We start from the raw sequence: 12,645 nt of genomic DNA, 5'->3' as shown, positions 1-12,645 counted from the left end.
CTCCCAGTATAGACAACCCTCACAAATGTCCTTCCTTGGGGTGACACAGAAGAATTTTGAGAAAACATTTCTAGTTGAAGAAAAATTTCTAAGTCGTTTGAAAGTAAATTTGTAGGGAAAAATTCTTAAATGCAGATTTAGATTGACCTTGTTGTTGTAGCAGTTAAATACATGTTGATAGATTTGATGGCAAGTCCTGCCACTGCTTGCCGATACCCAGGTGAAGGTCGCCCGGACCCCCCCGAGTACTCTGAGATACACCTCTCCCGCTACTATGAGAGGGGTAGTCGTGGTGATGGTCGCCGCAGATTAGAAGTATATGTACAGTCCCCAGGTGTGCTGGCGGTAGGGTTACCGCACTTCAGCCTTTGCCGGAAAGACTAGTTCGATGAAACTAACTAATTCAACATTTTACTGTCCAAAATTATTAAATTATAGTAGCAAGCCTCAAAATTAAAACAAGAAGTTGAATTCCAAACGGATCCAAGATTTTAATTTTAAGACACCTGTAAGTTTTAACTATAACTACGACTCAAGTTTTAACTTAAGAAGTCAAATTACAATTGTTTTTAATAAACTAGAACTTTGAGAAAACAATTTTAGCCAAATTTTCAACACTGTGTTTTGGATGTCCATATCTTTAGAATTAACGGTTATTCCAATGTTGGTATAGTTATTCATATTGTTAAACCATTAATGTGTTCATAAATTCCTATGTTTATATATTTTATTACTTTATTGTTAGAATTATAATTAAGCACAAATTTGTCAAAACTAATCAAATACGACAGGTCTTAACCTTGAGATGATTATATAGGCTGAGGATGCTTGATCTAACAACATAAAACCAATTGTATTGAAAAGGTGGGATATAAAAAATCACAATATTGTAAGCATATTACACACTCCAGTTCCGTGAGAAAATTTCTGCATCCATTATATCATTTCTCAGCCATGATTCAACTCCTATTACAATATCTGGTAAATATATATATATCTATTAAATTACTTAATTCTATTCCTTTCTTTACAATACTTCTACAGTTCAACACTAACAATTTTATGTCATCCCTACTTGATTTCCAGACCCCTGTTCCCTTATCACCGCTCCCTAGGCCACCCCGTTTCCCTAAATGTACCTCCCTATTACCCTTCCAAACAAATTTCCTAACTTATACGTACCACTGTGGTTTAAGTGAAGGCCATCTGAGCGCAGATCCCTATCTCCTACCCACCCATTAGGATCTAGAAATTTCACTCCCAGTTTTCCACATACCCACTCCATAGTCTCATTTAAATCCCCATCTCCTTTGATGTTTAATTTTTGAATGCCATGTCTGTCCTTAAATCTCGGTAGCCAACCATTGGACACTGGTGACAACCCTGAGAGCCCCATCTTTTCGTGAAAAATTTGTGCCAGCCTTGTTATCATAGGACCACTAATAGGTACACCTTCGCCTCTCTTTTGCTGAAACCACATGAACAACGCAGCATCCAGTTCTTTTAAAGATGATGCTTTCATTGTTTTTCCTTCAGCGAGTCCATGCGAACTGTCAGAACTCACCGCAAACTGCAACACTTTGTCTTCATTCTTCATTAGGTCCTGCACTGTTGTCACACCCACACCGAACTCTGATGCTAAACTTGAGACTAGCTCACCTTCCTTTAACTGTTTGATTATATTTATTTAGTGTGGTTAAAACTACACATTTTCTTTTTGCTGCAGATTTCGATCTCAACATTTCTCGGCTGTTAGAATGGAAAATAAACGTTCAACTTTATCAGTCACTCTCACATTTCCTTACTTTGCACTACAGTACAGAATTTAGCCTACCTACCTGTCTACTAATAGCGGAAGTTGACTATGACGGACCGCTAGGCTGGTTCCGATTCCTGTGCATTGTGAAATATTTATGATGCAGTAGCCTGTGGTGAAAATATTTAACCTTGACAGAGAATGATATGAAAGATCTACGTACGGTACTCGGAGATGTTACAACGCTACCAAATAAGTTGTAGGTATCATTCTGAAGTAGAAATGACAGCATACCATACTCTACGCTCCGTGGGCTGGGAGGGGCAGATTACAGAACATTATTCGTCAACAATGTAGTGGATAATAAAGTTTGTGACTATTCAATCTGAATAGCATCCCTCTTCTTTCGTAACAGTTAAAATGATAGGAAAAACTTAAAACGGTCCACCTTTTCAATACAAAAAGTTATATTTTATTTATAACATGTATTTGTACTTGGAACTAGTTTCGACGCTGTGTTTGCGTCATCATCAGCCAAAATGGGAAACAGGCAAGCATGTAGGCATTTATGTTACACAAGGCGTTACATTAAACAATACACATCTTACAAGGAGATAAAAACAGGGACGAATATAGGAAACAAATGAATCGTTGAGAAAACAAAAGTTATACAAATTAAAAATAACCTTAACCACACATCTTGCAGTGCGAAAGTGTTCTTCTTGAATGATTCCTGAATGTAAAACACACGCGCACACATTTCTGAGGAGCCAGCAGGCAGGACAAAGTAAAGTGAAACCTTAAGAGTTCTTCTGAGAAGAGTTCATCATTTTTCTATGTTCCGACTAACTAATGAAGTCTCCCTTGAGTTCCTGATAAACATATACAACAGGAAATTCTCCTTCACTCTCCACACTAGCTATAAAGAACAACGGTAAAATTTTAAATATTGCGCAGAGACGTGAAAGCATGATTTTGAACATGATATAACTCCTTCAGATAACCCAGTTTTTACACAAGGTGTTACATTAATTAATACACGTCTTACGAGGAGATAAAAACAGGGACGAATGTGGAAACACATGCATCGTTGAGAAAGCAAAGTTATACATATTAAAAATAAGCTTAACCACACAACTTGCAGTGCGAAAATATTTGCCTTGAATGATTCCTGAATACAAAACGCACGCGCACACACTTCTAAAGAGCCAGCAGGCAGGAAAAAAGTAAGGTGAAACCTTGAGAGTTCTTCTGAGAAGAGTTCATCATTCTTTCTATGATCTGACTAACTAATGAAGTCTCCCTTGAGTTCCTGATAAACATACACAACAGGAAAATTAAACAATACACATCTTACAAGGAGATAAAAAACAGGGAAAGTTATACATATTAAAAATAACCTTAACCACATATCTTGTAGTGCGAAAATATTCGTCTTGAATGATTCCTGAATACAAAACACACGCGCATACATTTCTGAAGAGCCAGGAGGCAGGAAAAAGTAAAGTGAAACCTTAAGAGTTCTTCTGAGAAGAGTTCATCATTTTTTCTATGTTCCGACTAACTAATGAAGTCTCCCTTGAGTTCCTGATAAACATACACAACAGGAAATTCTTCTTCACTCTCAACAATAGCTATAAAGATCAACGGTAAATTTCATTTTAAATATTGTGTAGAGACGTGAAAGCATGATCTTGAATATAATATAACTCCTTCATTTAACCCAATTTTTTACACAAGGTGTTATATTAAACAATCCACATCTTACGAGGAGATAAAAACAGGGACGAATGTAGAAACAAATGCATTTTTGAGAAAGCAAAAATTATACATATTAAAAATAAGCTTAACCACACAACTTGCAGTGCGAAAATATTTGCCTTGAATGAATCCTGAATACAAGATGCACGCACACACTTTCTAAAGAGCCAGCAGGCAGGAAAAGGTAAGGTGAAACCTTAAGAGTTCTTCTGAGAAGAGTTCATCATGTTCCAACTAACTAAAGAAGTCTCCCTTGAGTTCCTGATAAACATACACAACAGGAAATTCTCTTTAACTCTCAACAATAGCTATAAAAGAGCAACGGTAAATTGTATTTTAAATACTGTGCAGAGATGTGGAAGCATGATCTTGAACATGATATAACTTCTTCATTTAACCATCTTTGAAAGTTTCTCTCTATATTACATAGCTTCATTAACAACCATTCTGTAGATGCACAAATTAATCTTGTAATCTTCATAGGTCCGGTATTCAGCTTGACAAGAATATAAAATAGGTATTAAGGAATACATTGTTGAGAGTTTGGAGGTTGACTGTGCCAGTATTGGTGGTGTATTGTTGCAGCGTTACGTGTAGGGTGGGGGCAGGTTTCTATGATGTTTATTGCGGGACATAAGGCGGTAAAGCTATGGCGCGAGATGAAGAGGAACAGAGCGTGGATAGTTTAGGTCGCTGCCCAGACCTAAACTATCCACGCTCTGTTCCTCTTCATCTCGCGCCATAGCTTTACCGCCTTATGTCCCGCAATAAACATCATAGAAACCTGCCCCCACCCTACACGTAACGCTGCAACAATACACCACCAATACTGGCACAGTCAACCTCCAAACTCTCAACAATGTATTCCTTAATACCTATTTTATATTCTTGTCAAGCTGAATACCGGACCTATGAAGATTACAAGATTAATTTGTGCATCTACAGAATGGTTGTTAATGAAGCTATGTAATATAGAGAGAAACTTTCAAAGATGGTTAAATGAAGAAGTTATATCATGTTCAAGATCATGCTTCCACATCTCTGCACAGTATTTAAAATACAATTTACCGTTGCTCTTTTATAGCTATTGTTGAGAGTTAAAGAGAATTTCCTGTTGTGTATGTTTATCAGGAACTCAAGGGAGACTTCTTTAGTTAGTTGGAACATGATGAACTCTTCTCAGAAGAACTCTTAAGGTTTCACCTTACCTTTTCCTGCCTGCTGGCTCTTTAGAAAGTGTGTGCGTGCATCTTGTATTCAGGATTCATTCAAGGCAAATATTTTCGCACTGCAAGTTGTGTGGTTAAGCTTATTTTTAATATGTATAATTTTTGCTTTCTCAAAAATGCATTTGTTTCTACATTCGTCCCTGTTTTTATCTCCTCATAAGATGTGGATTGTTTAATATAACACCTTGTGTAAAAAATTGGGTTAAATGAAGGAGTTATATTATATTCAAGATCATGCTTTCACGTCTCTACACAATATTTAAAATGAAATTTACCGTTGATCTTTATAGCTATTGTTGAGAGTGAAGAAGAATTTCCTGTTGTGTATGTTTATCAGGAACTCAAGGGAGACTTCATTAGTTAGTCGGAACATAGAAAAAATGATGAACTCTTCTCAGAAGAACTCTTAAGGTTTCACTTTACTTTTTCCTGCCTCCTGGCTCTTCAGAAATGTATGCGCGTGTGTTTTGTATTCAGGAATCATTCAAGACGAATATTTTCGCACTACAAGATATGTGGTTAAGGTTATTTTTAATATGTATAACTTTCCCTGTTTTTTATCTCCTTGTAAGATGTGTATTGTTTAATTTTCCTGTTGTGTATGTTTATCAGGAACTCAAGGGAGACTTCATTAGTTAGTCAGATCATAGAAAGAATGATGAACTCTTCTCAGAAGAACTCTCAAGGTTTCACCTTACTTTTTTCCTGCCTGCTGGCTCTTTAGAAGTGTGTGCGCGTGCGTTTTGTATTCAGGAATCATTCAAGGCAAATATTTTCGCACTGCAAGTTGTGTGGTTAAGCTTATTTTTAATATGTATAACTTTGCTTTCTCAACGATGCATGTGTTTCCACATTCGTCCCTGTTTTTATCTCCTCGTAAGACGTGTATTAATTAATGTAACACCTTGTGTAAAAACTGGGTTATCTGAAGGAGTTATATCATGTTCAAAATCATGCTTTCACGTCTCTGCGCAATATTTAAAATTTTACCGTTGTTCTTTATAGCTAGTGTGGAGAGTGAAGGAGAATTTCCTGTTGTATATGTTTATCAGGAACTCAAGGGAGACTTCATTAGTTAGTCGGAACATAGAAAAATGATGAACTCTTCTCAGAAGAACTCTTAAGGTTTCACTTTACTTTGTCCTGCCTGCTGGCTCCTCAGAAATGTGTGCGCGTGTGTTTTACATTCAGGAATCATTCAAGAAGAACACTTTCGCACTGCAAGATGTGTGGTTAAGGTTATTTTTAATTTGTATAACTTTTGTTTTCTCAACGATTCATTTGTTTCCTATATTCGTCCCTGTTTTTATCTCCTTGTAAGATGTGTATTGTTTAATGTAACGCCTTGTGTAACATAAATGCCTACATGCTTGCCTGTTTCCCATTTTGGCTGATGATGACGCAAACACAGCGTCGAAACTAGTTCCAAGTACAAATACATGTTATAAATAAAATATAACTTTTTGTATTGAAAAGGTGGACCGTTTTAAGTTTTTCCTATCATTCTTCTCAGTTCAATACGGACAAAAAATGAAATTCTTAGGTTTAAATAACAGTTAAAAGTTAAATAATTTTACACAACATAGAATGATGTAGTAAAAAAATTTATGAAGTCATGTCTCCAATGCCAATTGCCGGTCTATGCGCATGTACAGTCGCTCCAAAACAGAATACTGTATCATGATATCTTATGGAAAATTCTAAATTCCCATGGAGCGTCAGTGGGTGGGGTCTGACACATCCCACTCTGATGAGTCTAGTGTCAGACCTAAGATAAAACTCTGGTTAATAGAGCAAACGCCTGAAAAGCCTCACATCTGATATGTTTTTGACATCATGATACCTTGACATCAAGAGCCGGGCTGAGTGGCTGAGACGGTTGAGGTGATGGTCTTGTGACCCCAACTTGGCAGGTTGTATTTGTCAAGTAGTATTTGAAGGTGCTCAAATACGTCAGCCTTGTGTCGGTAGATTTACTGGCACGTAAAAGAACTCCTGCAAAACAAAATTTTTGGCACCTTGGCATCTCTGAAAACCATCAAAGTGGTTAGTAGAACATATTATTATTATTATTATTATTATTATTATTATTATTATTATTATTATTATTATTATTATTATTATTATTATTATTATTATTATTATTATTATTATTATTATTATTATTATTATTATTATTATTATTATTATTATTATTATTATTATTATTATTATTATTATTATTATTATTATTATTATTATTATTATTATTATTATTATTATTATTATTATTATTATTATTATTATTATTATTATTATTATTATTATTATTATTATTATTATTATTATTATTATTATTATTATTATTATTATTATTATTATTATTATTATTATTATTATTATTATTATTATTATTATTATTATTATTATTATTATTATTATTATTATTATTATTATTATTATTATTATTATTATTATTATTATTATTATTATTATTATTATTATTATTATTATTATTATTATTATTATTATTATTATTATTATTATTATTATTATTATTATTATTATTATTATTATTATTATTATTATTATTATTATTATTATTATTATTATTATTATTATTATTATTATTATTATTATTATTATTATTATTATTATTATTATTATTATTATTATTATTATTATTATTATTATTATTATTATTATTATTATTATTGACATCGAGAGTAGGCTTATTCAGTTTTGGAGCCACTATACATTGCTTTTAAAAAAATAGTTCTTTTCTTTGGCGACCGATAATCCGCAGAACGGATAATCGAGATTTTACTGTACTACTACTACTACTACTACTACTACTACTACTACTACTACTACTACTACTACTGTTAGCATACTGGTCTTTGATTTTGAGTGTCCCAGGTTTGATTCCTCGTCAGACCTTGGATTTTAATTGCATAAAGTTAATTCCTCTGGGTACCAACTAAGGACAAAATGCAAGAAAAGTGACTCGGGTGATATTTACATATCACTATAAATTATGAAAATTTGATTTTAAAAACAACCCTCACTAAGCAAGTGGCTATGTGGGTTGTCTCACATAGCAATCGGCTTGCATTCAGGAAATACAATAGTGGGTTCGAACCGCCGGAACCCTGAAGATGGTTTTCCGTGGTTTCCCATTTTCACACCAGGCACCTTACTTTAGGCCATGGTGACTTCCTTCCCACTCCTAGCCCTCCTGTATGCCATCATCATCTTAAGACCTATCTATGTCAGTGTGAAGTAAAGCAGACTGTAAATAAAAAAGTAAAAAATAATAAATAAAAAATGGAAAAACCTACTCTCTGCTATGGTTCAGGAGTAAATCAACCCCGTGGCCATCTGAAGAAATGGTGACTGGACAAAATCCGGGAGGACATGCAAGCAATAAGCCTCAAATCTGAAAATTTGCTCGACAGGAAGAAGTAGCGATCAGCAACCAAACAAGCAGACCCTGTGTCTTCATGGGATACACGCTAAAAAAGAACAAGAATAAGGTTAATTCCTCTGGGTTGGGAACTGGGTGTTTGTGATTGACCCAAGCACTCCTCCTTATTTATACACAACACACTATGAACCACGACAAAAACATAAAGTAATGAATACATTCCTACATAGAGGTTTGCATCGGAGGGGGAGATCTGTCCATAAAACTGAACTAAATCCATAGCAAGGGCCAACCCCTATAAACTGGCTGGGAAAGGAGCAGGTGAAATGTAAATACTGTAAATACATACATACTGTGACAATAGTCAAATTGAATTTGAGCTTGAACTTCCGCTACATCGAGTAACAGCAGAGAAATTTACCTGAGGCAGATCAAACTTTACCATATCCAAGATTTTCTAGGTATCTTCACACATTCATGCCCGTATCCGAGTTATTGCCTATAGCACATGTCCATGCTCTGGACAAACCCGGATAAGCGCAACCTTGAATTGTAACCATTCCTATGCAGCTGTGGTTTATTTTTGTCACAAATATATATGACAGAAATGAGGGTAATACCCTTATGAATGCTCCTACTCATTAGAAACTATATGCCCTTGGAGATTCTTCCTTCCAATACATTTTTTAATTCTGTTTCTGAACAAAGTGCTGGCCAAGCTAGCTGCATAGTTGGTTTGTGATTGTACAAGCATGTGTATAGTTATGTTCTGAAGTGTAACCATGGTGTTCAGGGACAATATAAGTGTTGACAAAATTTCCGACATCCTACTCAATGAAGACTCAGGTGATGAACTAATTCCTGATCTAAGTGAAAGTGATAGTGATCACAGTGAAAAAGATTCTCCTGGACATGTAACAGAAAGCACAGTACCTGAAGGTTCGCATTTATTTGGTACCCCTGCTATCCCATTTACAACTAAACCAGGTCTAAATATTGAAACAGAAAACTCTAAAGAGATGACATTTGTAAATCTATTTCTCACAGCTCAATTTCTCAAATACCTGTGCGAGCAAACAAATTTGCATGCCAGTCAGATAATCAATGTTGCCCCTCGTCCCTTCCCAAAACACTCCCTTACACAAACCTGGAATCTGGTGGCGGTTTAAGAAATGAGATAATTCCTGGGTTTGATGCTCACTACCAGAATCATTAGTAAACCATTTCTTAGAATGTACTGGACAGAAGATCCAATTTTCTCCACTCCTATTTTCTCAAAAGCCATGTCATGAAATCGTTTTGAAAAGTATCCTGTCATTTCTCCACTTTAGTGACAGCAGTGAATACAAGCACAGCACTGACAGATTATATAAAATTAGACCCATTTTACAGAAACTTTGCGACAGATTTACAGAGCTTTATACTCCCAAGCAGAAAATAGTTCTGGATGAGGGAATGCTAGCCTGGAGTGGGCACCTACGATTCCGTGTATACAAGCCCAATAAAATAATAAAATATAGGATTTTCCAAACATTATCTTCAATTTCTTCATCCGAATTGTAGTTGTCGTAGAGGTCTGGACCAGGATTATTCAATAAAATCTCCAGTTCTTGCTGGTTTAGACATCTTGAGTCCATGATTATACTGAGCAACCGCGTATTTACAATACACTCACTTGTCAGCCGCACAAGACCATGCAACTATGAAGCTGCCTCAGTATAGAAATAGGTTCCAATGATGTGCTGCTACCTGGTATTTTTTTAATGAACTACAAGCACTGCGGAATGTGTTCCAGCACTCTGCTGACATTTGTAGTATGTTGAAGCAGATATATAAGCTCTAGAACTCAAAGCCTGACGGCAGACGTCGCTCATCCTCCACCAAGCATTACAATCAATGTGTGATGTACATCGCTCATTGTTTATGTCCTTTTGTGTTTTCATGTTTTTCCTTGTCTCCTTTTTCTGTTGCCTCTTTTTCTCACACTAACCTGGCATTATGTTTGTCCTGCAGAGCCTCCAGAGCTCAGAGAGCAGCACGCCAGCCTCTCGTTGGTGGGTTCCATGGTTCAAATCCTGGGCACTCTATGTGATATTCGTGTTGGACAAAGCGGAGGGGGCACAGGTTTTCCTCCGGGTACTCCAGTTTTCCCTGTCATCTTTCATTCCAGCAACACTCTCCAACATCATTTCAGTTCATCTGTCAGTCATTAATTATTGCCCCAGAGGAGTGTGACAGGCTTCGGCAGCCACCACAATCCCTATCCTTGCCACTAGATGGGGGCTGTGGATTTTAATTTTTTTCCATGTTTGTCCTATTATGTGTTCTTTTCTTGTTCCTATCGATACTTATCTTTATATATTTTTATTTATAGAGTTGTGGATGGGAGAGAAGAGCTGAACCATGGTAAACGAAACCTTCCCAGTCAAGACACAAGCTATGAAGCAAAGGGACTCCAGCAACATGTGGAATATCAGTTTTGGGTGACTGCTTCCACCAGAGTAGGGGAAGGTCAAAGTTCAAGAGTCGTTGCCCAGGTACCCTCCAACAGAGGTAAGATCATGATAGGTTTTTTATTTTTATTTTGCTAGTGACTTACATCACACTTACACATGCAAGATTATTGGCGATGCCAGAATGGGATAAGTAGTGGCTGTGGCCTTAATTAAGGTACATGCCCTAGCATTTGCCTGGTGTGAAAATGGGAACCCATGGAAAACCATCTTCAAGGCTGCCGACAGTAGGATTCGAGCCCACCCTCTCCTGAATGCAAGCTCACAGCTACAAGAACCTAACTGCATAGCCAATAGCTTGGTAAGATCATGATAGTCTTGTGATTGTTTACTGCCTTTATTAATGTTAGTGTATGTGTGGCCAAAGCCCAGAGCCAGTAATGAGGGAAATATAAGGTAAAATTACCCTCTCTCATGGATACCATAAAACATAACCAAACCATAGGATCAATCCTCTCAACTTTGTTTCATAAAATGCAGACTAGCACAAGCATGGAAAGCCCTTCTTAAGAAAGGAAATTTGCTGACTTTGAACATTGATACTGGAACAGATGTGTTTGAAGACTTTCATCTGAAGCACGGCACTGTATGGAAGTGAAACATGATCAATAACTAGCTCAGAAACAAAGGGAGGTGCTGAGGTACTGGAATTTATTCCCACAGGAGTTCTCTTATGTGCCAGTAAATCTATGAACACAAGGATGACGTATTTCAGCACCTTCAAATACCATCGGACTGAGCCAGGTTCAAACGTGCCAAGCTGGGGTCAGAAATCCAGCACCTCAACCGTCTGTGCCACTCAGCCTGACGAGTAGTGTTACAGTAGAATACTGAAGGTGAGATGAATAGACTGATTCATAAATGAAGAGATACTGAATCGAACTGGTGAGAGGAAAATGATTTGGCAAAATTTTGTCCAGAAGAAGAGAGAGAATGATAGGACATGTCTTAAGACACCAGGGATTTGTTTGGTTATTTTTTTTAAGGAATTAAAGGTGGTGGTAATAATGGCAGGGGTAGACCAAGGCATGAATGTGGCAAACAGATTAGAGTAGAGATAGAATGTAGTAGTTACATAGAAATGAAAAGGTTAGCATACGACAGGGCAGTATGGTGATCTGCATCAAACCAGTCTGTGGACTGACGATCTAAAGAACAACTTACATGATTGTATATTTCTCATTCCAGTAAAAGTAGAAGCTGATCTATGGAAAAGTTTTATACAGTTCTAAACATACCATATAGGATTTAAACTTTTGATAGAAAATACATGAAATACATTTTAAAGTCAATGTAAACAATTCCATTATAAATCTTGCTGTTATTGGAGAGAATTGTTATTATGTTCTATTACTGACAAAAAAGAATAATGAAAACAGATACAGGAACGTTCTTTGCACTGGTAAACATGGAGGAAGTGGGCAACTGAACAAAACAACAATCAAAGAGCATAATATTATACAAGAATGAATAAAAATCATGTACAGATTAATGACACCATAAATCTTCCAATAAATAAACCTAATAGCAAATGTCCATGATGTGAAGTACAATGCAAAACAACTATTATGAACATAATGCAAAATGACTGAAAGCATGTAAACATTATTATTTCTTCCCAAAAATTCCAAAGAATACTTTATCAAAGACTATAGGATACAAAATCAGGTGATGCAGGAAAGATTAGAAAATGAACTCTTAAAGGAAGTAAGTGAATATTGTTACGGTACTTGGGTAGTAAAATAACTAACACTGGTAACTAACACTGGCAGAAATAAGGAGGACATAAAATGCAGACTAGCATATGCAAGGAGGGCCTTTCTTAAGAAAAGAAATTTGCTTACTTGGGACATTGATATAAGAATTAGAAAGATGTTTTTGTTGACCTGTGTCTGGACATGTACTCTGTACTGCCTTTTGTAATTGGAGGCAACCTCTGTTAAAGGCAACGTTTAAATAAATTAATAAATAAATAAATAA

General features: G+C 35.9%; 1 protein-coding gene across 1 annotated transcript in view; it reads left to right on the top strand.

The window, feature by feature from the left end:
- Nucleotides 1-12,645, top strand: part of LOC136874332 (cell adhesion molecule Dscam2) — a 1,095,748-nt gene that overhangs the window by 973,327 nt on the left and 109,776 nt on the right. Inside the window, exon 22 of the mRNA XM_068227756.1 lies at nucleotides 10,527-10,705. Within this exon, the coding sequence (XP_068083857.1) occupies nucleotides 10,527-10,705 (179 nt within the window). The remainder of the gene's footprint in view (nucleotides 1-10,526; nucleotides 10,706-12,645) is intronic.

Source organism: Anabrus simplex, chromosome 5 (assembly GCF_040414725.1).
Source record: "Anabrus simplex isolate iqAnaSimp1 chromosome 5, ASM4041472v1, whole genome shotgun sequence".
Taxonomy (NCBI): Eukaryota; Metazoa; Arthropoda; class Insecta; order Orthoptera; family Tettigoniidae; genus Anabrus; species Anabrus simplex.
This window is presented reverse-complemented; position numbering and strand designations above follow the sequence as displayed.